Source organism: Solanum tuberosum, unplaced genomic scaffold (assembly GCF_000226075.1).
Source record: "Solanum tuberosum cultivar DM 1-3 516 R44 unplaced genomic scaffold, SolTub_3.0 scf00093, whole genome shotgun sequence".
Classification (NCBI taxonomy): Eukaryota; Viridiplantae; Streptophyta; class Magnoliopsida; order Solanales; family Solanaceae; genus Solanum; species Solanum tuberosum.
Window position 1 is genome coordinate 1521666 of NW_006239018.1, and position 26749 is coordinate 1548414.

Here is a 26749-nt window from a genome sequence, read left to right on the forward strand (position 1 = left end):
AACAATGATTTAGGCTAATCAAACATTTTCCCAATTGTAATGTCTCTTAAATATACTTAAAACAAACACCAATTTGCATAATAAGTTTTTATCAATGAGGAAAATGACTTTTTTTTTCTAGTAAGTGCAAGAAAAACAAGTACGATCATCCATAAAACGGCATATATTATATCTTCTCTATTCTTCAACACACTCATCTTCGCCATACTGCATAGCCTCTATTCCCATCATCACCATATCACCTTTTAGAATATTATTCTAAAGAACAATTTTCACACATAGCAAATATAAAAATCATATTTATATGTTATAGCTATAGTTTATATAATTGCGTTCCATAATAAATTTTATGTTTGTTATGAAGCTTTTGATCTGTATAATTCGCTACAAATATCCAATTTTATACAAATTGTTCAGTTTTGTATAAATTCATTTATACATTGTAATTTGTATAATAAGATCTGTATTTGTATAATTATAAGTGTATAGGACGAAAATATATGTATTTGTATTTGTATTTGTATATACACTTTTCTCTTGCTTTATACAAACAAAAAGCATTTTATACCGAAATATATAAAATGACTAATTGTATACCGAAAATGGCTAATTGTATATCAAATTAGATGGCAAAAAAGGGGAATGTTTGCTGCGAATTACAATCAAAATAAACTATGGTTATAACATTTAATTTGAATTAATAGTTTGATATTTCATACAATTTTCCCTATTCTAAATTATATAATACAATGAGCAACTTTCACATATAGCAAACATAAAAATCATATTTGTATGTTATATCTATAGTTTGTATAATGCGCTCCATAGTCTAGCATCAGATTGTATAATTCGCTGGCAGGAGCTTCAGATTTGTATAATTTCGCTGGCAGGCCATTTGTATAAATCGCTGGCAGCCTCTCAATTTCAATTTTTATGTGTTTGTATATCTGCATAAAATTTGAATTTGTATACAATTAAATTGAAATAAAACATTTGTATATCAAATCTCTCTCTCTCTCGCTTTATACAACACAAATTGTACATTGTAATTTGTATAATCTGTGTTTGTATAAAGCGAGAAAGAGAGAAAGACAAAAGAGAACTGGGCAGGAAAAGATATGTATTTGTATAATTATAAGAGTATAGGACAAAAATATATGTATTCATATTTGTATATACAATTTTCTCTCGCTTTATACAAACACATTTTATACATTTGTGTTTGTATAAAAGCGAGAGAGGCGAGGGAGAGACTGGCTAGCGAGAAACCTAGGGAGAGAGGCGAATGACAATTGTTTACTACGGGTTACAATTAAATCAAATTGTGGTTATAACATTTAATTTAAATTAATAGTTTGCTATTATATACAATTTTCCCTAATTTTTTTTGCTTACATATCAAATATAAAATAATAATATATACATTTATTTATAATTAGTCTTTACATTAATGATGTCTAATAACAGCATAATTCTAACTAGCGAGCAAACCGTCTATAATTAAGTTCTTTCCTTATTGCGGAACTAATAAGTAGAATACTATAAAGTTTATCACATCATGTATTACAACATAAGTCAAGCAATTGTCATTTGTTGACAAAGGTTGACACAACTAAATTTATTGGTATCCTACAAAACAAAAATATATTATAACTAAAAAAAAAAAAGGATACGTGTCGAATTAATACTTCAACAAAAAACCAAATACTACACTCGCTTCCCACGTTTCCATCTATTTCTTTTTTCCCTTTCATTGTTCTTTATAACACTTTATAAACGGTCCATTGCACAATTTTTATGTTATGAGCAAACAATAACAATACTAATAGCCATGGTGTTATTGGACTTGATTCACAAATTTCTCAACTTAGTAGCTCCTCCATTTACCTTATTTACTTTGTTGATTTTCTTGCCACCTTATCAATTTATCAAGTACTTCCTTCCAATATTGGGTAAAATTTTCAGCGAGGATGTAGCTGGTAAAGTTATTGTCATCACCGGAGCTTCTTCGGGCATCGGCGAGGTTATATATTTACTTTACTTATTTTCTTTGTTTAATTAAGCATTTCAAATTTACTGTTTGTATATGAATTTTTTTTCATTGTATATATAGTTAATGTTGACACCTTTGACATATTTTTTTCGTGTGTTTTCTTATTTCATTTTGAATCCTTGCTAAAAATTCTAGCTCCAAACACTTTATTAGTACTTTAAGATTTATGGTTATTTGTGTAGGACATGGGGTTGTTTGATTTGAATATAAGTTATGATAAATTAGTTATTTTGATTATTTCTTAGTGAATGTTTGGTTTTTGTATAAATAATATGGATGACATAATTTTTAAGAATAAATTATTTGTTTAAAAGTGAGGGTAAAATGTATGTGAGTGATATACAAAAATAGTTTGAGGGGTATTTTTGTCATTTAATTATTTAATTCTAGTATACATTATCTCGAGATTATTGTTTCGGGGATAACTTATCTCATTACTAATAATTAATTCAAAGAGTCACTAGCTACATCAAAAATATCATTAGAGGTAATTAATTAATGACAATTGCTTAATTGCCGCTAAATATGTATTTTTAGTGGCAATTAGCACTCTTTGTATATGTTCCTAAAACCTTTAGCGACATTGGTTCTAATGACACATAACTAATGCCGGTAAAGACTTTAGCACTCTTTATTAATGTCTACATTTATTGCCTCTAAAAGTTGTTTTTGTTGTAGTGAGTGGCTGAAAAAGTAAGGATTGCCTATGTTGGACATTTTTATTTTGGATTTTTTTGATGTATAGATAGTTTGATAGCTATAAAAAAATCTTGATTTCACAGCATTTGGCCTATGAATATGCAAGAAGAGGTGCATGCTTAACCATTGCAGCCCGAAGGGAGAAGAGTCTACGTGAAGTAGCCGAACGGGCACTTGATCTAGGCGCCCCGGATGTTTTAGTCGTCCCAGCTGATGTTTCAAAAGTTGAAGATTGTAGAAGGGTTATTGATAAAACCATGAGTCACTTTGGATGACGTGAGATTCAATTTAATTTGTTTGATTCTCCTACTTATTATCATGCTTTTGAAAGCTTTAAAAATGTTAATTTTGACGTATTTTTTGTTGAACGTGTGAATTGCAGTGGATCATCTTGTTAATAATGCTGGAATAACATCAGTTTCTCTGTTTGAAGAAATAGAAGACATTACTAACATGAGATCCATCATGGTAATAATAGTACTCCCTCCGTCTCAGATTACTTGTCACTTTTTTTTCCAGAGTCAAACTATATAAACTTCGATCAACGTTTTAATATATATTTTTTCACCACATTGATTAGTATAAATAAGATAATATTCCGCCGAAGGGGGTTTGGATGAACCCCTTAGTATAAGGTGGCTCCGCCCCTGCATTGATATGGGAAAAATTGTATCTTATACTAGTTTTTAAATTAATTATCTAATTAAGTTTCGAAGATTAGTCAAAATGACCCTCGAGAAGCAGAACATGACTAGTAGTTTTAGACAGTGGGAGTAACATATATTCATGTCACGGGTAAATGATCAAATAGAAATTACTCAAAGTATTACGAATGGTTTGACATCCTCCATTCTAATCTATAAGGCACTCTAAAATTTCATATGATACTGATTATTTATGTTACCTCACAACTATTAAAATTTTAAATTTGATTTTAACTATTCAATGGCATGTTTCTACTTTTGTTACTATTACTTGTTTTTTTTTTTTTTTTGGAATTTTCAGGACATCAACTTCTGGGGTTCAGTTTACATGACAAGGTTTGCGATTCCCTACCTGAGATATAGCGAAGGTAGAATCATTGTGCTTTCTTCTGCTGCATCTTGGATGCCTGCTCCAAGAATTAGCCTTTACTCTGTAGGTCTACCAACTTTGCCGTTTCCTAATGATGAACAACTTCCATTTTTTTTCATTTTGATACGTAGACTTAATTACTTTTATGTTATGCATGGTAGGCAAGCAAAGCAGCGATGGTACTGTTTTTTGAGGCGTTAAGAATTGAATTCGGACGGGATATCAAAATAACATTGGTCACACCTGGCTTTGTTGAATCAGAAATGACACAAGGGAAATTCATAGACAAGACCGGCAAAGTAGATGTTAATCCTCAAATGAGGGATGTAAGTTTCACTTTTCTCCCTCTCTCGTGCACAAACTATTGCAATGACATGATATGTTGTTTTTTACGAACACTTCCTCTATACTAAACTATGGTTATACGTTAATACCGTGCATTGTGCAATATCACTTCAATATATGTCTTAAACCAATTTAAACGTAATTTATTGATGTCTCTAGTTAAAACCTTATTTTATATGTTCAAGAGTATGATTTGTTTCTATGGGATAGTCCCGGGGTCAAAATGTGACGATGAACCATAATGTCACGAGTTTGAATTTCAGTCTCTATAATTAGTCTATTAAGTGATCAAGTCTTCCACAAATTAGATGTGATTACCAAGAAAATGCGATATTAGTATCTAATTTGGGGGTTTAATGAATAAACCAGGTTGAAGTGGGCATAACCCCAGTGATGAAAGTAGAAGACTGTGCCAAGACCATTGTGAATGGCGCTTGTCGAGGGGAGAGATACATTACTGTGCCATCTTGGTTCCGAGTCACCTACTTGTGGAAGGTTTTCTGTCCAGATGTTGTTGAGTGGTTTTTGAGGTTGTTGTACCTTTCCGGTTGGGGAGCTTCACCGGAGGATGCTCCAAGCAAGAAAATATTGGATTACACTGGTGTTCAAAAAGTCTTGTACCCTGAAAATATCCGGGAGCTCGAACCTAAGACTGAGTGATGTTGGGCCCGGCTGGTTGATGTCAAGACCCGGGGCTGTTAGATCAATTAAAGGAAACTGAATGAAATTCGTAATTGTCTATCTATATTAAATATAATAAGTTGGTTGTTTTGTTTCTATGTATATCTGTTACTAAATAATTTGACAAACATAATAAATTTTATTAAGTTGGTTGTTTCTTCTTATTTATATTTAAAAAGTTTGTAAATTATTGATTGTGAACTCAGTTATTATTTCATATTAACTTGAAATCATCTTAGGAATGCACCGTACACTTTTAAATTCTGGACCCGCCTCGCCTCTTACTCGGTCCATATCTCGGTCCCTTTAATCCCCTGCATACCTGTCTTGTTGGTTCTGCAAAATTATACTGAATTGTACTTAAGTATATATGTGTACACAACTTTAGATGCAGTAGGCCAGTTGGTGCTCATTAATTAGTTAGTTACTACTCTCTGCGTTTCATTTTACGTGGCCCCTGTATTAAATAACTACATAAAGTATTACTAATTGTTAGATTAATTTCTAGTTTTGTAGATGCTATATAAGTAGCTATTCTGTTAGTTTGTTAGTTTACTTGCTAGCTTTGTAGACTCTACTTTACAGCTCATCTTTATGGGCACATAACATATAAGCATTCCTTTGAAAAACTTACAGTCCATAGTTGCACAGTTTTTGTTAGAAAAAACAGGTAGCTAAGCAATTAGTAATAGCCATGATGTTATTGGACCTAATTCACAAATTTCTCAACTTAGTAGCTCCTCCATTTACCTTGTTTACTTTGTTGTTTTTGTTGCCACCTTATCAATTCATCAAGTTCATCTTGTCAATATTGAGCACAGTTTACAGTGAGGATGTTGCTGGCAAGGTTGTTGTCATTACTGGGGCTTCCTCAGGCATCGGCGAGGTTATATATTCCCTTTACTTATGAAGCCCTCTCCCTATAGTATTTGATTGAATGCAGAATTTAAGAAAAAAAAAACGTAAATTTATGGTCATTTGTTTAGTTATAGTTTAAGGTTAAATTGTCGCTGAATAAGGACAAATTATGAAACTGAGTAGGACATTTTTTATCTGGATTTGTTGGATGTTAGATGGTTTGATCATAGCTAAATTTTTTTTTTGATTTCACAGCATTTGGCCTATGAATACGCGAGAAGAGGTGCATGCTTAGCCATTGCAGCCAGAAGAGAGAAGAGTCTACTTGAAGTAGCTGAAAGGGCACTTGATCTAGGCGCCCCGGATGTTTTAGTCGTCCCAGCTGATGTTTCAAACGTTGACGACTGCAGAAGGATTGTTGATAGAACCATGAGCCACTTTGGACGACGTGAGATTTGATTTATAATTTGTTTGATTCCCCTACTTATTATTATGCTTTTGAAAGCTTTAATTATGTTAATTTTGACCAATTTTTTGTTCCGTGTGTGAATTGCAGTGGATCATCTGGTTAATAATGCTGGAGTGACTGCAGTTGCTTTGTTTGAAGAAATAGAAGACATCACTAACTTTAGATCCATCATGGTAATAACAATATATTCATGTCACGGTCGAGTAGATGGTAGGGATTATGTCTGCGTACACAACATCCTCCTCAGACTTTACTTGTGAGATTATACTGGCTATGTTGTTGTGGCTGTTGATGTCATGTTCTGTGTCCCAACACCTAATGTCATGTTCAAATATGCAGGACATCAACTTCTGGGGTTCAATTTACATGACAAAGTTTGCGATTCCCTACCTGAGACGTAGCGAGGGTAGAATCATTGTGCTTTCTTCTGCAGCATCTTGGATTCCTGCTCCAAGAATGAGCCTTTATGCTGTAAGTCCACCAACTTTGATGTTTCCTAATTTTAACCCCCTAATGAACAGCTTTCATTTATTTATTTATTCCGTTTTGATACCCTTACATTTGTGTTACACTGTTTTTTGAGGCGTTAAGGATTGAATTTGGACGGGACATCAAAATAACATTGATCACACCTGGCTATGTTGAATCAGAAATGACACAAGGGAAATTCATAGACAAGACTGGCAAAGTAGATGTTGATCCTCAAATGAGGGATGTAAGTTTTCTTAACCAAATTAAACGAACTTTATTAAAACGCGATATTAGTATGTAATTTGGGGGATTTGATGAATAAATCAGGCTCAGGTGAGCATAATCCCTGTGGTGAAAGTAGAAGAATGCGCCAAGGCAATTGTGAATGGCTCTTGTCGCGGAGAGAGATATGTTACTGTACCAGCTTGGTTCAAGGTCACCTACTTGTGGAAGGTTTTCTTCCCAGAGGTTGTGGAGTGGATTTTGAGGCTGTTGTGGCTTAGCAGTTCAGGAACGTCGCCAGAGGATGCTTTAAGCAAGAAAATATTGGATTACACGGGTCTACAAAAAGTGTTGTACCCTGAAAATATTTGAGAGCTCGAATCTAAGATTAAGTGATGCTGGGGCCTGATATATACTATGTTGGTTGTTCATACTCGAGCTAGAATCCTTATGTCTGCTTGGTTGTTCAAAAGACTGTCTGTTTACCCCTTGCATCTTCATCTTTTTGAAAGCCCAGACCATTTGATCTGGATCTGCATTAGTCCTATTTCAGGTGCAAAGTCTCTTCAATAAAGACCTGTTTTTTTTTAATTTCTCTCCCATTTCTCATATTGTTGATTGAAAGAGAATAAGCTCTATCTAGTGAGTAAGAGAGGGTTTGTTACAATATTTATATTAAGAAATCTATAAGATATTTATAAAATCATCGATTGTGAACTCAGTTATTATTTTACGTTGAACTTGAAATTATGGTAGGAATCCACAGTACATCTCGGTCCTTTTAATCCACTGCTTCTTATTATAGGACAGATTGGTGTTGTGACCATATTCATTCATTTTTAGCAAAAGAGAAAAGAGATGCAATGTTTTGTCCACTTGTAGTAGATGATTAGAGAATGATAAGACTGATAAACACAGCAATTTTTCAGTCTTTATCAAAACAAACCTCAGACTAGACTAATTTTTTTTATATATATACTATGATGCACCCTTTGCATGATCAAAGCTAAAGTGTGGTTGGTTCATTTTCTCCGGATTGGATATGTGAAGAGGAGATGTATAGATGCACAAGTGGTAAGACAAGTGGAGAGAGGTGATAAGACAAGATATGACACAACTTCAAGTTATCGAGGACATGATCCTAAATAAGATCAAAGGTTGTGGGTTGCACACCCAAATTTAAGTCGTAGAAGAAAACTCAATTGGTAAAATATTTGAACTATAATACTGTTGGTTAAATATTTGAACTATAATACCGTTGGCAAGAGCTCGATTCACCACCCGGTAATCCTTCTCTCACTACATCTTAGCGGTAATTAATTAACGGTAATAGCTTAATTGCCTCTAAATATGTATTTTAGCGGCAATTAGCACTTTTTGTATATGTTCTTAAAGCCTTTAGCGACATGGATCTAATGACACTTAACTAATGCTGGTAAAAACTTTAACACTTTTTATTAATATGTCTATTTATTGCCGCTAAAAGTTATTTTTGTTGTAGTGTATTATCCTTCTTCTGCCCTTAATTTTGTTTTAGTATTTTAAAAAAAAATACTTGAAGAAAATTAATTAAAAACAGAAAAGGAAAGAAATTTCAGGAAACACGAATAAATGATAATAATAATAATAATAATGATAATAATAATAATGATGAGGATAATAATGATAATAATAATAATGAGGATAATAATAATTATTATAATTATAATAATGGCATTAATGGCATGAGTCTAAATTTATGCAAATTTTCCTGCCATCAAACAAGGAAAAGAAAGCAAAAACTTGAATTAAATGCAGTAGAAGAAAGGACAGAAAAAGGTCGAAATTGGGGAAATTTTAGGAAAAAATAAATAAATGATAGTAATAGCTAGGAATACATAAAGATTTATGTAATTTCTTCCGATTTTCTAGAAATAAATAAAGATTAAAATTAAAAAAATCAACAAAAAAAGAAACATAAATATTCATCTGTATGAAATATACATCACATCACATCACCTTCCTCATTCTTAGAATTAGTTTAAAAATAAAAAACAATACAAATATAGATATGTAGACCGTAAGCTAAAACGCTAAAAACTCATAAGTCCATCATTATCCATTTTTTACTTTTGGCTTAATTACTTTTGCCCGAAAATAGTTGCTTAAAAGTTAAAAATACTTTTTATCTTTCCCAAGCACCTAAAAAATACAAAAGAGTTTAAAAGTCAAAAACTATTAAAAATAAGTTAATCCAAACACTGATTAAATATTATGATTTCTTAATGGGGAATATATCATTCTAAGACCACAACATTTTATTTTTTGCTATAAATAGACATGAAAACTCATCAATTATGCATCACTTCATCATAAGAAAAATTATATAAAAAAAAAACTAGTCCACTAGTAATTAAGAAATGGAAGGTAAGGGATTAAGGAAGCATAGTGGAATTATGCTAATGATGGTGATTATGGCCTTAATTATTTGTGATCCAATTAAGGTAGAGAGTGCAGTTGGAATTGACATACATCCATGTACACTGCCTGCATGTATAGCAGCATGTCAGAAACTGTTGAAGGATAAATATAAAAGTGCGACATGTGCAACGGGGCCTAAAGGAAAATATTGTATATGTTTGGGATGAACTATATATTATAATTATACTAGAAGTGGATGGCCCGTGACATTTCAAGGGAGACACATATATGAAGATGCCATATTAAATATATAACAACTGTGGCACAACCAAAATGATATATTAGGTGTTGGAACCAAGTTCTATAATATAGGCATGTACATTTTATTTACATAGGCAAAAGGAAAGCTATTTGTTATGGATATGATTGTTGCAGTGATAGAAAATGGTTCCAACCATATTGCAAAACGCAGGTGGCATGGTTTTTCACTGTTAAAAAAATTAAAATGCAGCTGTTAATTGAAGTTGTGAAAGTAGGAAGTAGGAGTTCTGAAAAGTTAAAATGACATAGTTTTATGCAGAAGTTTATATACCTTGTTATGGTGTTTTGGAGGGGGAGTTTTGGGCTTGGAGCATGCCTGCGATGGGAAGTAGCTTCTTCCTTGTCTTTTCCAATTTTCCTTTTGCTGCTTGCTGCTGTGTTCATTGGAGCTGGTGATGATGGTGCACTGATGATGTTTTCTTTTTCCACATACAACAAGATAATTAAATTTGCAGGAGTTCCATCCATAGTTTTAGCAAATGAATTTTTGACTTGAATGGTGAATGTCTTTCCACTTAATTGTCTTGTCACATTTGCAAGAGGCAACATTTGTTTCTGGGAGGCGTTTGAATTTTGATGGATGAGAAAAGATTAGTTAACAATAGGCATTTATATTGTATTTATTTTAATTAGCTGTAATATATACCTTAGTGCAGCGAATGTCGTAGATTTCTTCTGAAGTGAGATGCAACATTGTTTCAGCAGCTTCGTCTGAGATTAGTGCTGTTGCTGAACCACTGTTGTCTGTGATGGTGATGTCAAATTGGCATTTGTTGTAAGAGTAGATAAGAGGATGATTTAAAGCTGTTAGTCGGGAAGTAAAGCATATAAAAATGCATTTAGGTGGAAAGGCAAAAAGAGGAATTTAGGGTGCAGATAAACTTCTATAGTAAGTGAAAAATAGAATTAAATGGTTTAGAAATAGAAGATATTTGTCTGCAGGTTAGTCATGATAATAAATGTGGATAGTAAGAGGGAAAAAATGTTTTTTTATTGAACATGCACTGCTTGAAGTTTTGTTAAAGATATCTTAGTGATTGTTATACCTTGAAATAAGATTTGCGGAACGGCGACAAGTTGCACAATAGAATCTCCTCTGTGAACGAAGCCTAGTAAAGATTTGTTTGCATGTTGAACAGGCTAAAATATAGAATTGTTGATTTTCATCCAATAGCGAAAATTCAGCTTGTATGCAAACTATTTGGCCCTGGAAGATTGTGGGAAAGTGTGAAGAAACATACAACATGATGATCTGTGGAATTTGCATTTGTTCTTACCGGAAGATGTTGATGTGCATCGGCAATTGATATGATCTCATCTTCAAAAGGAATAAGCTGAAGAGAACCCGTTGAAGTTATACTCTTTTTGGTGTATGCGATTAGCAATTGTTCATTTGATGTGGCCCTAGGAATATAAATTTAAACAAGTAAATGTGAGTTTATGGATATGCATATGTATTTGTTGGTAGTTAATTTTTGTGGAAGTAAATACCATTTTCTGAGTGCAGCAACCTGTGGGTATGGAGGATTGATTTGAATTGTTGTGGCAAACCTGCTTGTTAATCCTGTATATTGGAATGGTTGAATGTAAGTTAAGTGCTTTGATATTTGTAAGAACATGATATTAGTGTGTGAGTTTACCTGCATATGATTTTGATTTTGCAATTTTTCTGGCCAGGATAATTGGATATTGATTAAGTTGTTCCGCAATATATATTCCAACATGATCAATGAAGCTTTCCCAAAGTGTAAGCTTTTTGGGTTTCTTCCTGGGGTAAAGAGAATAAAAAAGATTGCAGCTGTTGTATTGTTTTTTTACAAAGAGGATAGTATTGCAATCAAATTGAATGAGGTAAAAAGCCATTGGAGGAGGAGAATTGGGAGAATGTAAGCATAAATACAACCATAGTGCAAAATGAAAGAGCTCATAAATGACATTAACCGAAAGAAAGACAATTTTTATCTATTTAGCTAAGGAACAGAATTATATATGAGCTGGCAGAGAGATCATTTTGTATGCAATCAGTGTAAAGATAAGTACTTTTCAAATAGTTACTTTAGAAATGTAATTCAAATAGTTTTTTAAGTCAGAAGATTAAAGTTTTTACCCAATAGTCACTTCACAGATGCAACTCAAAACAATTTTTTCAGCCTGAAGATTTGTTTTTTTTGAACAATTAGTTTACAAATACAACTCAAATCAATTTTTTCAGCCTAAAGATTAGTTTTTTTTTCAATAACTTAGTTAATGAATTTAACTTAAATTAACAGTTTGATGCCTGAGAAGACTGGACAATAAAAAGAAAAAAGGGAGAAAAACTTATGGTGGTGTTCTAATAGAAAGAGAAGAGAGCTACTGTTTATCTTACAATAGAGGGGAAAAAATATATTAAAAGTTGATTCCGTTAGAGTTTGAGACGTGAGCATATGGAGAATTCAAAGTTGTTTTTCATTGAAGCTTACCTTCTGTATTGTTCATTCAAAGGTAAAAAGGTTTGATTAAGAGTGACTTTTCTTTTAGAAGAGCCGTCAAGATGAATTTGTAAGGGAGTTAATTTGTTATAAAAATTTCAAAAGAAGAACAGAAAAACTGAAAATGATAATAAATGTATACTTACTGATTATCCATTATAATCAATTCTTGAATTCTTGATCCATTAGCTGCACATGTTGGCAAGGCGACGTTAACCACAATGGCAAGGACATCTTGGAGAAAAGTAATGTATAAATTAGAAAAGAATTGAGGTTGTTAGACAATTATAGTTAATGAGAAGTATAAGTTGTTAACTTTGTAATACCAAATTCTAATCCTTCGGGTTGGTGATGGAAGCTGTCGAACATTGTAACAGTAAGCCGTGTTGGTGGTGGCAGTGAATCTTCTGGTGGCTCAACTTCTTCTATTGGTTCAATGAGAGTGCCTTTGTCAATTGTCCAAAGGAAAGTGTTGATTGGAATTCCATATGCATGGTTTGATTCGGTAACACTTGCAACTGATATCAAATAGGTATGGTATGGAAGAAACAATTCAGCATAACTCTTTATATCGCTGCCATACATAATTCCTTGGACTTGTGTTTCCTATGGAAAACAGAAAATACAATTGAGTCAGTTAAATCTCACATATATATTATTTTGTGGCCAGCAAAATTGTGTTTAGATTAAAATTTGTAAAGTTTTTTTTTTTAGTTGCAGAAGTTGAATTATTTCCAAGTAGAAAGCATGGCTATTTCCAAAACTTAAATTTTAAAGTTTTAACTTCAAAATGCGTGTGCCAACAATGAATATAGCTTAAAGATGCATAAAAGGGGCATGCTACACATTGGACAAATGTCGTCTGAAGATAGTCAATTTATGACACGTAATAAAATTTCTGGGAAGGGGTGGTAGTAGGCAGAAGTGTTGCAGATAAAGAAAGGGACTATTGTTGTATTCAGATTAATCATGGCAACACTATTATTGAACTTTATTTGCTTGCAAGTACAAATAAGTGTGAAGAAACATAATATTCATTGAGCCTAGTACTGTTGAGCAAAAATACTACATAAATGGCCAAGCTATACAAAGCAGTTGTTGGTTTCTGCATAAATACCATTTAAATTACTTGGGGAATAGAGGTAAATCATTCAAGATTTGGTGAATTTTGCTGAGAATGTACATTAATAAATGAATATCTTTAACTCATAAAGATACTCCTATGTAGAGAGATAAAAAGGAAGTTAAAGAGATATGAATAGGTCTAACGCTGCTAGTTTCCAGTTATAAATACAATCTGATGGAACACAAAGAGTGCAATAATTTTGACAGTTTTTGAAAGGTTCATAACTACCAAAAATAAGAAAAATATTACTTTTATTAGTTTCCAAGAACTTTTTGTCCAAGCAAGTCAAGTAGATTACTACATGAGACTACTGCAGGGATTTTACTCTTAACATTAATAATAAAATTTGGCTCTTCTAGACTAATGACTTTTCTGTAAAGATCATTAGTGATATAGATTATGTAACCTCATGTCTTTTGTTTATGCCAAATGCATGACAATGTTAAGGAGAATTCTGCGGAATGATTTGAAATATCTAGGATGAATAGCGTACGATAAATCATGAGACTCAACCAATACACTTTGGATCAAGTAAACAATTTGAAGAACACAAATTCTTCTTCTAAAACTGAGCACAAAAGTAATTATAAAATTTAAACACATTAAAAAAGAGATTAGATGATGCAATAAATAATTATGCACTTAATGACGATTGGTATTAAGTATGGTCAATTATATAAGAACTTAAGAATGACTGAAATTATTTAATTCTATAAAAGATGGTAGATAGTAATTTACAAGCTCAATTTGGAATAAACATGATCTCATATAAAGAGAAATTATTTCTTACAGTTTCCACTACAATGGAATAGTTATTCCAGTAACAATCAAAAGTTGTTCACTACAATGTCCACCAAAAGCGAGTCAAGATAATAGTCTCATTCCAAGCTTGTGTAGAAAGAAAAGAGAAATTAGCACTACTATCTGCAAGATTTGATGCAAGAATGTACAACTCATATCAATGGCATGGCTGCAAGATTTTACGTTTTGTCACCAAAACAGCCAGCTTGGAGCAGCTCAAGTTGACACCAACATGATAGAATATCAAATACATTAGGAATATATCGTAGAAGGGATAATGGATGTAATCAAGAACTCGAGAAGCAAGAAGAATGCACATATATTCTAAGACAGTTTGACCAACAGTGACTTGGCATTAGATTTTTCAAATCAAAATGTCTAGACATCCCCCTGGTTCTGCTTCTTGAGAATCAAGTTTGTCCAAAAGGCGCGAGGGTCATTTCTTCACACATTTTGTTTTGACATCTATTTTTTAGCTTTTGGTAATTTTCAATTTTAAAAATACAAAACAACATGTGATAAAGTTGTTTTCCACTGCTTTAAAGGCAAAAATAATAATCCAAGTGCTAACAGGTAAAGTTGTTTTCAACAACTAAACATATTGTTTTTATTTGCTTTAGCTGTGGATGCTATTATTTGAGTTCTCAACAATGACCTTACATGTTGAGAGCTTTATATAGTTGACAATGCATTTAGCTTTCTAACATCATTCCATATTAATTGGAATGAAGATGCATCTCAAAAGTGTAATAAAATAAGTTTAAAGCTTGAAAATTTTATTTCACAAGTTTTGTGTTTGTCTTGTGTAAGAAATTTTGAAATAGATGTCTTAGTTGTTGAATCAAACCTTGTGGAACACAATATAAGAAACATCATATGAATAAATTAATTAAAAAATAAGAATGTTCAAAATGGAGCAAAACATTACTAATTTGACGACGACAAAATCATATATCTTATTTGATTCCATGAGTGGGGTTTGAAGTTGAAAGTAAATGAACGAAGTTTAAAGAGTAATGTATCTGTTGTTAGTAAAATTAAATAAATTCATTTCATTTCACTGACTTTGCATATGATCTTATGATTGAAAAGCATGGAGGTATGCCAGCAACATGAAAGTATATATTAAGTGGTAGTATAAGTAAATGAAGTCTTCAGAAGGCAAAGAGCATTTTCAAACAAATTGTAAAATTTGAAGTGTTAGTATTGTCTGCAGGAATAATGAGAGGATTCTACTTGAATTGTATTTCCATTTTGGTTGCAGGCTATGATTTTTTATTTTGACAACTAATAGAGCTTGTGTTTGCTTTACTCATGAAAAGGTGGGTGAGCTAAAAATAACAGAGCTATAAAAGAAGACAGTGAGAAGACCAATGGAGAATAACAAATGTCTTAGGCATGGATAAATGTAATTGCGAAGCTAATTTAAGTGAGGATTGAGTTCTAGATAAAGAATATTTAAGGAAAATGTAGGTGGATGTGATGAAAGCAATGTCATACCTCTTCATCTTGAAGAATCATGAGTTGATACTTATTGGTTTTTTACAGGTTATCTCTAGGTCGGCCCTTATCAACGACCTGCACCTTAACTGTCCATTCTTTGGTTTCACTGGTAACGGCATTTATGGTTAATCTTTCAGCCATGAGATGATCTGCGATTATAATATTGTGATGTTGTTAGTGCATATAATAAGAATATGAGCAAATAGAAAATAGATAGTAACAAAATTGCATAATATAAAATGATTGAAAGGTAAAATTGTCAAAGGAAATAAGGGGAGGTTTTTACCGTAAATTGGTGCAGTATCAATTTAGAGAAAAGCTTTTGCGATAATTTCATCATAAACTATTTTATGTGTATAAGAATCATTTTTATCCTCAACTGTTGGCGGTCTTATTAATACTTTAACATAGTTAGAACTTTTAGCTCTCGATAATGCAATATACAGTTGGCCATGAGAAAAAACAGGTTCTCTCAGATAAATTCCAACAAAATCTAGTGTTTGATCTTGAGCTTTGTTAATAGTCATAGTGTAGCATAAGCGTATTGGAAATTGTGTTCTCTTAAATTGAAAGGGTATCTTTTCATCTTGTGATGTTAATAGTGGTATTCTTGGAATAAATACATGAGTATCTTTGAAATCACCATTAGAAATTGTGGCACTGATAATATGTGATTTAAAGTCATTGCATGTTAATCGTGTTTCATTACACAAACCCACCAAAGGATTTAGATTTCTTAGTAATATAATTGGACAATGTTTTTTTAAAGATAATTTGTAAGGAGGCAATCCTGGAGGGTTTAAAGTATGCATAAAGTCTTCATATTCACTTTGATCTTTTGGGTCTAGAGTTTCATCAACAGCAATATATACTTTAATATTAGATGGAGATTGCATAATCAACATGTCATTTATTTCATCAACAAAATCGCTTTTAGTAGTTGGAATAGCGCGGGAAGTAATGAAAGAAATATTTGAAGCAGATGTATATAGATTGGGATAAACAAGTTTGAATAAAATATTTAAGGAATCCTTTTCATCGGTATAAGGAAGAACAAAAGAATGCGAAATTTCAATTTTTCCCTGGCTATTTATTTTTTCTTTTCCATGGCCAATTCTCATTAAATATTGGCAGAAGGCAGGATCTATTTTTGCTCACATATTTTCAGACAATTGTAGTTTTTCAAGTTCATTCCAAATTTTAGAGCAAAGCAAGCTTGCAGAAACAAAATCTTCTCTTTTTACCACCACGAACAACAGGCAGAGTTTGCCTAAAATCGCCACTAAATACAATAACTTTTCCACCAAATAGAATTTTTGTTTCCATTAAATCTTTCAGAAGCAAGTCTAGTGCCTCAATCATTTTTTTTTTTTGCCATTGAAATTTCATCCCATACTATTAATTTTACATCTCGAATTAAAGACGCTAATGAACTTTGTTTACTTATATTGCAACTAAATTTCCATCAATTTCTATAGGTAATTTAAAACGGGAATGTGCTGTTCGACCTCCTGGAAGAAGCGAGGCTGCAACACCGGAACTTGTTGTTGCTAAAGCAACAAATCCTCGATGTCTGACGGTAGCCAGCAACACACGATACAAAAAAGTTTTACCAGTTCCACCTGGGCCATCAATAAAGAAAGCCCCCGGTTTATTCGAAAAAACTCTATTCAGAATTGTATTGTAGGCTATTTGTTGGTCTCTATTTAATTGCCTTTGTAATAGCAAATCTTTTTCACTAACAATTATATTTCTTTCAGAAAGTACATCTTTAGCCTTTTTAGCCATTGCAGAAGGTTTTATGATTTCTGGAATTAGGTCAAATTCATTAATATCGCGGTCCATTGAATAAAGAATATCATTAATATGATTTAGTACTTTATAACGAACTTCTTTTGAAGATAGACCTGGGTATTTGTTGAGATCTTCAGACATTGAATTTTCAATTTTTTTCCATAACTCTTTAGGATTATTTGGATTACAGTAAGCTAGCAACACACCAAATAAATGTCTTAAGGTAGATGGCATTTGATAAGTCGTCGCTTCAGACATACATTCTGTTAAATTGTTGTCACAAAGTAACAATCCTCTTTTCTCTGCTGATTCTCTGAATGTACTACAATATTCTCCATTGATAGTGAGCAAATCTTCATATGATTTAGGTGCTCTTACATTCATTAAAAGTAGCCTAAGATAATATCTTTCTCGCTCAGTTGGGTGACAGGTTACGACACGACCAATCGCATTTCTTTGTTTGCGACGTGTCCACATTCTATATGAAGTTGACCATACAAAAAATTCTGGAAATTGTCTATATAATAAATTTAAAGTGATAGCTTCTTTATTGACTTTGTTCATTGCAAAAAATTCAGTTAACATAGTTTTTTTTATCATAGGATTATTTATAACTTTATCAATATTGTCTGTGCTTTTAAAAGATACAAGTTGTTGTCCATCAAGATGAAGTTGAAGATGGTATACACATGGGTTCATTTCACTAATAGGGAAAGCATATATACGCCATGTAGCTTCAGGTGGGGATACCCATCTAGCTGATTGATATTCTTTTATTTCATCAATTTCTATATTTGCGTTATCGGTGTGTAAATTAAATGCAATTTTATCGTGTCTTTTGCATATATACTTATAAATATATTTGACAATTTTAATGTCAGAACAAATCTCAACATTTATATGACAATTGAATTTGCTGAGCAGATAAGGATTGTAAGGAACCACCCATGAGTTATCAAGAAGATGACTTCTAATTTTTACAGATTGTCCTGTATTTCGTCTTCTGTAGATTGGATATGAACTTTTGCCTTTAGTTGTTTGTGCACAAAAGTTTTTTGGATATTTGAATTTGCAATAACCCTTTTTTTTTTCATACAAGGGCATGTTGGGTTTAATGTACCATAGGGACCATGTATCATGTGTAAACGAACAAGTTCAAATAAATGAGGATTTCTTTTGGGATCTGGTAGCTCAGCGCAAACAAATTGATCATATGCTTCAGGTGTTAATATTTTGTATTTTTCTCAAGTATAATAAGAAAATGAGCATGAGGAAGACCTCGCTTTTGAAATTCTATTGTGTACATATATGCAATAACTTTACCAAATATATGCGCAGTCAATATATTTTTTTTTAATTCCTCCAACTTTGCTCGAAATACTCTACAAATTAGATCATGTCTATTTTGTGCTTGATCAATTGGCAGTAGATTTTCTTTAATTTCAGGCCAAGAGGGATTACAAGTGATAGTTAAAAACAGATCAGGCTTTCCAAAACGCTGAACTAAAGTCATAGCATCCATGTATCGACGACGCATATCTCTAGGACCACGGGTAAAACTGGGAGGTATTATTCTATTTCTACCTACTTAGGAAGCATCTCTTTCGCCACGGCGTAGAACATCCAGAAGCCCTCCTAATACATCAGTTCTTATGAAGTCTTGGTTAAAATAATTAAAATCAAGTCTTTGAGTTTCGATTTTGATCCATTCATCTACTACATATTGTTGGAATAATCTACCCGAATGCAGAATTATGCTTTCATCATCTCTCATTTGAAGTTTATAGCAATAATATTCACGACAAGAAACAGTTTCTCTTTTTGTTTACCTTTTGCATAATTTCATCTTCTAAATTTAAAAATCCATCAATCGAGGCCATATTGTTAACATTTGGTAGTTGTTCATTTTTACAGTGTGTTTGTGTAGTCGAATGAGGACTTAGAGGTTTAATTTTTTTAATACCACAGTGTCAACCATTTTCACCATGAGGGAACAATAATGGATATTGTAATGAATCATAACATCCATTATAATAATGTACTAATTGGCTTGTATCACTTTTAGTATATATTCTAATATGAGGTGTGGAAACATGGTTGTTAATATTTTGTTCTAACTATATTCCTGCAACCTCTGATGTAGTTGGCAAGCTATATATACGTTGATTTAGACCAGCATCAGATTTAAAAGCAACATAGAAATCAGCTAGTTGTGGAATATTTATTAAAGATTTTAAGAATATAGAATACGGATTAACTTGTAATATTTCCATTAAAGTTTCGACAATTTGTTGATTTAGTTTATCAGAACATGCCATTCGGTTTTTCAATTCATTTTCACTGTCAAAATAGTATAGCTGAAGATTTTTCATTTTTTTCACCACTTGGTATTAGATTATCTATAAAATGGTACATCTTACCCTTAACTCTAAATGTATAAATGCCTTTATTTCTTTTCGCTAAATCTTTATCGTAGTTTACTCCAAGAGATGTGAATGCAAACATGTTATTGTAGGTTCTTATATAAGTTCGGAAAAGCTTTGATTTCTCGTTATGTTGTAGGTAAAGATTTTGCAAGTCTGATGGAAGTTGGTGAGAAATTAGTTTAATAGAACCTTTGGCGCAACAGAAACCCACTGATTCATATTCAAATCTTTTTGCACCACAAAAATTACATTTTGGAACGGATTTCAACATATGGTAATTTATGGATGTTTGTGTCATTATAGTGTTTTCATTACAATGTTCATTAGCAGTTGATGTTGAGCCTGTCATGTACATGTATTTAGCATATTTCTATATAATATATTTTTCTAAAGAAATATCAATATAATTTTCTGACCTAATTCAAATTGATATAAGCAATCTTGTCGCTGAATAGGATGTTGTTTAGCAGAATGTAGCTGTGTGAGGGAAGATGTAGAGATGGTTGAGTCAGCAGTGAAATGTTGTCTGCTCAATCCAGTTGATTGGTTTGGGTTCTGGGCAAGACAACTTCTTTTTTGGTAGGGCGCTTCACTTTATATAAGTCATGACGTCGAAGTTTTTTACTGCCCTCTGCTTTGTCAGAGTGTGGATGTGCTTTTTTTTTTTATTCGGCATTTCAATAGTATGTTTCTATCAGTTATTAATAATCACATGGAAAAATAAATATATCAGGAAGAAGTATTCATATTATAAAGTTGTAAATGCACGTAATGCTGAAATAAATTATTTTTGGCAGGGAAAGCATTACCTTGTAGGTAGAAGCCTATATAACCGCACGAACACAAAGCGAGAACGAAGAAGCTGCATTACAAAAAGGGCAGACCAAAAGAAGGAGATCAAACTATTAGCTACCAATGGCAAAAGTGAATATATAGACTTTGTACAATAATTAAAAACAGAGTTTTTCCCAAACAACAACATAAACGTGGTGAGAGTTGATGCAAGCCTATTGCAACATTGAATGAATCATGCAATATGACGACGTTTCATCCTATTCCCACAGAAGTCGCATTTTTAAAATCTAGGTGTATGAGGCGTCCCTCTCGGAGTTGTTTGCAAATCCCCGCTCTTATTTTTGTTATGTTATTATTATTTTGAATTAAAAAAGTTGATCACTTCCTCATCCCTATTATTCTACATAATTAATTTGTTCAAACTTGGACATTATTGACATTGTAAATCCTCTGATATGTAACAGTAATAACAATTAAATCTCAAGTGTGCAATAAAATGTAGCAGCAATAACAGTTGACATAGAAGAAATCTCAAGTGTATCATTATACAAATATTGGACTTTGTTCTGCAATTTCAATCGAAAGGGAAAGTGGATAACTTAGACGCGGTGGGATAAATTTCAGTCTGCATGATCAACATGATCTGCAAACTAATCTCAGCTCCTATGGTTTGTGAATTTTTTCCGTATCCACTTAAGCAAGTTAGAAGTTTGTGCATTTGATATATACAGCTAATTTCAGGTTATTCACAACATATGACTGTATAGCCACCATCTAATAGTAATTACCAATTATATCTCATTTTTCTTGATCTTCTTATTTATCCTTATGCAAAGTGATAATAGATTTGAAGTTCAAGAAATTATGATTAGCATCAAGAACACTAAATACACTCACCTACATATCATCATCAAGAATATCCAATCTGTCTATGCCTTTTTTTACCAGCAAATCCAGAAATTAAGTTCACTTCTCTTCTATTACCAATACCATTTTCACCAGAGATTAGTGTGCAACTACTAATGAAATTTTTGTAACAGTTTTCTAAAGTATTAAAATTGGTCATTGATATGCAAAAAAAGATAACAAAATAAGTAAGTCTCTCTGTGAAATATAAAAAGACAAAATAGAAGCACTTAAATGCTTAGACGAATTGACAAAATAAAGAGGTATGGAAGTGTAATTAAATAATTGGTTATTTTGTTCCATTTATGTAGTTACAGGAGAACTATTAAAAATAGTAGAAAATCATGTGCAAAATCAACATTAAAAATACAAGCTTCATTCCAAAAAAATCAAAATTCCATCATTCGATGTGATTTAATAGTAAGAAAAATCCTCATTCTAGCATATACACAGTCCAACAATAGAAGAGTACACAATCAAAGTTCCATCATAAACGTAGCAACATTTTTTAATTTTTTTGAACACATTAAGATCCAGGAAACATAAACCAAATCCAATGAATAATATCAATTCATCCAAAACCCATCAACAACTCAGACACAAACATATACACTAACACATAAGCTTCATCCAGCTTAATCAATGAAAAGGGATTTGTCGCTGCAACGCATGCAGAGGCAAAATGTTAAAGTCCGATTCAGCTGTAATTTGAAGAGCTTGCAAAAATTAGCATGCCCCAAATAAAATCAAACAAACTTGAAATCCCCAAAACATAATTTGGTATAGCATAGAAGTTAATCACACGGAATTTATAATCCAACGCAATTTTAGCAGAAACAAATATGGAAATCTAATTGAAAAAGGAAAAAAAACAACAACTTCAAATTGCAGACCTGATAACAGCAGTATAAACAAAGCAGCTTCGACAGAACGGCAAGCTTTTCTTCTATATTATACAAAACACACAACAAGTTTCCCTTTTTTTGGTATATACAAGGAGGCAAGAAGAAAGTAAAAAGAAACAGCAGAAACAAAAAGCAGAGAAAAGAAAATGGAGGTGACCGCCAAAATCTTAAATAAAAATTATTGCTGAATTACAGAAGAGTACGTGTTTGATGAATTTACAGAGAGCAATAATATAATATACACAAAAGGCAACCTTTAAGAAGCTGAAATGACAATAATACCTCTATTGACCTTATGACTTTCAGAAATCAGAATGACAAAAATATCCTTGGCAATTGAATGACCAATAGCAAAGATGTTGGAAGGGTATATATATATATATATATATATATTTGCTAACGCATGTTATAGTATGTATCTAACCTTATTTCGCATATTATATATTATAATTACTATATTAATCTTGCTTTTTATATCTTTTTTTTTTATAAAGAGTGACAAATACGCAGGAATGTTCGTGGTTCGGTTTGAATCGGTTATTAATTAAAATTAAAATTAAACCAATCTACTGGTTTTTTGAAAATTCTAAAACGAAACGAAACCAAATAAAAAAATAACCGTCGATTTGATTATTATTGCAAAAGCAGAAACAAAAAGTATATAGCATAGCAGAGAAAAGAAAATAGAGATAAGGCCAAATCCTTCAAAATTATACGTCAATTGAAGAAGAGTAGGTGTTTGATGAATGTAGAGAGAGCAAGACACGTGCAAGACAATGCAGCCTTTCACAAGTTGAAATGGACAATAATTTCCCTTCCTGGCTTATCACTTTTCAGATAGGAAAGCAGAATGACAAAAATACCCCTATTTGCCAATTGTTGAAAAGTTATAGTATGTATCTAACCTTATTTCTCATAATAATAAATAATAATATTAATCTTGCTTTCTATAAACAGCTATATTTTACATATACGTAGGGATGTTGGTGGTTCGATTTGAATCGGTTATTTTGATTAAAATTAAAAATAAACAAATCTTATCAATTTTTAAAATTTCTAAAACTAGACCAAACAAAAAAAAAACTGTGTGGTTATTGTTGCAAAAGCAAAAAAAAAAAAAGTATGGCAGAGAAAACAAAATGGAGATAAGGCCAAAGCCTTCAAAATTATAGCTCAATTGAAGAAGAGCACGTGTTTGATGAATTAGATAGAGAGAAAGACACGTGCACAGACAATGCAGCCTTTGACAAGTTGAAATGGCAATAATTTCCGTGCCTGGGTTATGACTTTCAGATGGAAAATCAGAATGACAAGAATACCCCTATTTGCCAATTGTTGAAAAATTGAAACTGTTTGAAACTCTCTCTTCTAATATATTGTAATGTAATGTAATAATAATATAAGTACTTTATTATAAAATTATAAAATTCACTTTAATGAAGAAATGTTGGGTTTCTTTACTGTACTAGTTAGAATCTCATCAATGAAGTAATGTTGTTGGCAATTCTCCGTTATTTATAATGATACAAAACTTACATTAATTAGAAATCGGAATATTTATTCTTGTTTGGATTTGACAACAAGTCTAGTATTAATCAAATACTATCAATTTTTGAACAACATTATTGTTCGAATGTGCATTATTGTATAATCAGTTTTTACTGTTAGATTTAGATTATTGTTTTCATTCAAATGTTACTTAATTAGTTAGTTGAATGTATGAGCTGGCAATATGGTTAGTTGAGTTAGTTAGTCACGTCATTTTGGTGTGATCCTTCTAGATTAATTCTCCCATCTATAATGCCTTGTATCTTCATCATTTTGTAACTAATTCAATACATGAAATAAAATTCTCTCCCTCTTTTCTGACTCTGTTCCTTCTCGTTCATCCATGGCAGAAGGATGATTGAATTTCTAGTTTTCTACATTTGAGTTTCTAGTTATTTCACATGGTATCAGAGCACTCGATGCTGGCTGTCTAAAAGAATATTGCAGATTAGATCAGCTTCCTTATGCGATTGTTATTTCAGCAATGGCAATTCAAAAAATCTATCAGAATGATCCTTTGTACATTGGACCATCAGATACTTCAGGTGTTGTGTTAATTCCCATAAAATTGACAGGATCTGAGAACTATGGGATTTGGAGCAGGTCAATGAGGATTGCATTGTTAGGGAAGAGAAAATATGGCTTTGTTACAAGTGTGTGTACTAGAGCTTTGTATAGAGATGAACTTCATGAACAGTGAGAAACTTGTAATGTAATTGTGCTATCGTGGCTAATAAATACAGTCAGTGAGGATTTACTTAGTGGGATTGTATATGCCACAACTACATTTTCAGTTTGGACAGATCTGAAAGAGAGGTATGTCAAAGTAAATCGTATGAGGATCTATCAACTACATAAGGAGATTACAACATTGACACAGGGTACTGACTCTGTATCACACTATTTCACCAAATTAAAGACATTGTGGAGTGAATATGATGCAGTGATCCCAAATCCATGTTGTGTTTGCCCTCAGTCAAAGGAGTATGTTGAACATCTGCAACAGTTGAGATTGATTCAATTTTTAAGTGGCCTAAATGAGTCATATGATCAGGATCAGGCTCGAAGGCAGATCTTGTTGAACGGAGTTACTCCGTCCTTAAACCAAGCTTATGCTATGGTTATAGAAGATGAGATCCAGCACACAAACTAGATAGCCAGTGTGGTTGAGAAACCAGATCAAGTTGCTATGAATGTGCATAAAAATCAAAGAAAAGAGTACTACAAAGGGAAGTAATGTGACTTCTGTCACTACACTGGTCATACCAAGGACCAAATTAATAGGCTATCCGGATGGTTGGAAACAAAGAAGAAAGTCAGGTGACACTTTCAGAAACACATCAGGTGATTCTCACAATGGTAGCTATGAGAGGCAATTTCCAGCAAGCTCCCACACTATGGAGGTCAACACTCAACAAATAATGCAGCTTATGACCACTCTGAGGAAGCTTCAACCAGTCAGGGCAGCAATTCAACCAGTCAGAACAGTATGGATTTTATACCAAAGGGAAATGTATTCACAGATCAGGAGTACAGACAGATATTGGAATTGCTTAACAAAGATGCAAAGAAGTCAAAGCAAATCAACATAGCAGGTATGGCTACTTGCTTAATGGCAAATAATCTTGCACATGATTGGATACTGGATATTGGTGCATCTCATCATATTATAGTAGACAAACAATTATTCACAAGGAGTCACAGTCTAACTAAGTCACAACAGAACCAAGACATTAGTGATATTGGTGAAGTACCTATGTTTACCAAAGAGAGCATTAAAAATGTTCTGCATGTACCAGACTTCAAGTTCAACCTCTTGTCAGTTTTCAAGATCACTAAGGAACTATCCTGTTTTGTATCTTTTTACCCTGACTTCTGTGTGTTTCAGGACCTCTCCAGTGGCAGGGTGAAGGGGATTGGTAGAGAAAAAAGAGGGTTATACTATTTCAAAAGAGAAGCTACATCAAATCATAGGCAAAGGGTAACATGTAATCAACACTTAGTTTCTGCCCCTGCAGGAGCAATGGCATAGGGTGTCACTTTATGGCATAAGAGGCTTGGACATCCTTCTACTCAAGTTTTAAGACTGTTGAAGTTAGTCCAGACTAATAATGATGGTAGTAGTACAAATTGTTTAGTCTGTCCATTAGCCAAACAAACCAGACTTGTTTTTCCTATTAGTAATTCTAGAGCCTCTATGAGATTTGATGTTGTCCACATGGACCTTTGGGGCCCTTATAAGGTTCTTACTATAGATAGAAAGCATTATTTTTTAACAATTGTGGATGATTACAGTAGATTTGTATGGATCTATCTGTTGCAATTGAAATCTGAAACTATTGTTGCTATCAAAAACTTTCTTCAAATGGTGAAGACTCAATTTGCTGCTCATGTGAAGATTGTAAGATCTGATAATGGTACTAAGTTCTTTAATTCCCAATGCACTACTCTATTCCATGATCTAGGTATCATGCACTAAAGTAGTTGTCCTCACACACCACAACAAAATGGTGTGGTGGAGAGAAAACAGGCACATTATGAATACGGCTAGAACTATCAGGTTTCAATCACATTTGCCTATTAGATATTGGGGGTTTTGTGTCAAGGCTGCGGTATATCTGATAAATAGATTACCTTCGTCAGTGATAGGAAATATGAGCCCATATGAGTTGTTGCATTCAAAACAGCCATCATTATCACACCTAAGGGTTATAGAATGTCTTGGTTATGCCTTGGTACTACCAAGAGGAGACATGTTTGCGGAGAAAGTTGTTCCTGCTATCCTTATAGCCTACTCAAAGCTTCAAAAAGGTTATATAATGTTGGACATCAAGTCAAATAAAATATCCATCAGTAGAGATGTGAAATTTCATGAGGATGT

The 26749-nt window shown here is 32.6% G+C and overlaps 2 protein-coding genes and 1 pseudogene across 2 annotated transcripts; 2 read left to right on the forward strand and 1 right to left on the reverse strand.

Moving 5' to 3' along the window:
- Window positions 1-1829: 1829 nt before the first annotated feature.
- LOC102579855 (11-beta-hydroxysteroid dehydrogenase 1B-like) lies at window positions 1830-4851 on the forward strand (annotated as a pseudogene).
- Window positions 4852-5546: 695 nt separating this feature from the next.
- LOC102580177 (11-beta-hydroxysteroid dehydrogenase 1B-like) lies at window positions 5547-7342 on the forward strand. The gene is made up of 6 exons (XM_006347588.2): window positions 5547-5738; window positions 5966-6158; window positions 6267-6352; window positions 6519-6670; window positions 6750-6894; window positions 6978-7342. The coding sequence occupies exons 1-6, from the start codon at window positions 5547-5549 to the stop codon at window positions 7242-7244; spliced, it is 1035 nt and encodes a 344-aa protein (XP_006347650.1). The 3' UTR covers window positions 7245-7342.
- A 3203-nt stretch (window positions 7343-10545) lies between these two features.
- Window positions 10546-15528, reverse strand: LOC107060683 (uncharacterized). The gene is made up of 7 exons (XM_015308838.1): window positions 15492-15528; window positions 12391-12670; window positions 12211-12298; window positions 11234-11361; window positions 11085-11157; window positions 10871-10997; window positions 10546-10800 (listed from the first exon to the last, which is right to left on the reverse strand). The coding sequence occupies exons 1-7, from the start codon at window positions 15510-15512 to the stop codon at window positions 10624-10626; spliced, it is 894 nt and encodes a 297-aa protein (XP_015164324.1). The 5' UTR covers window positions 15513-15528; the 3' UTR covers window positions 10546-10623.
- Between the last annotated feature and the right edge of the window lie 11221 nt (window positions 15529-26749).

Excerpts from the sequence above, each read along its gene's own strand:
- LOC102580177 (XM_006347588.2), top strand. The coding sequence starts at position 5,547 with ATGATGTTATTGGACCTAATTCACAAATTTCTCAACTTAGTAGCTCCT. Across the intron at positions 5,739-5,965 it reads CTTCCTCAGGCATCGGCGAG|CATTTGGCCTATGAATACGC; the intron begins GTTATATATTCC and ends TTGATTTCACAG. Across the intron at positions 6,159-6,266 it reads CATGAGCCACTTTGGACGAC|TGGATCATCTGGTTAATAAT; the intron begins GTGAGATTTGAT and ends TGTGAATTGCAG.
- LOC107060683 (XM_015308838.1), bottom strand. The coding sequence starts at position 15,512 with ATGATTCTTCAAGATGAAGAG. Across the intron at positions 11,158-11,233 it reads AAAATCAAAATCATATGCAG|GATTAACAAGCAGGTTTGCC; the intron begins GTAAACTCACAC and ends TCCAATATACAG. Across the intron at positions 10,801-10,870 it reads ATGCACATCAACATCTTCCG|GGCCAAATAGTTTGCATACA; the intron begins GTAAGAACAAAT and ends ACAATCTTCCAG.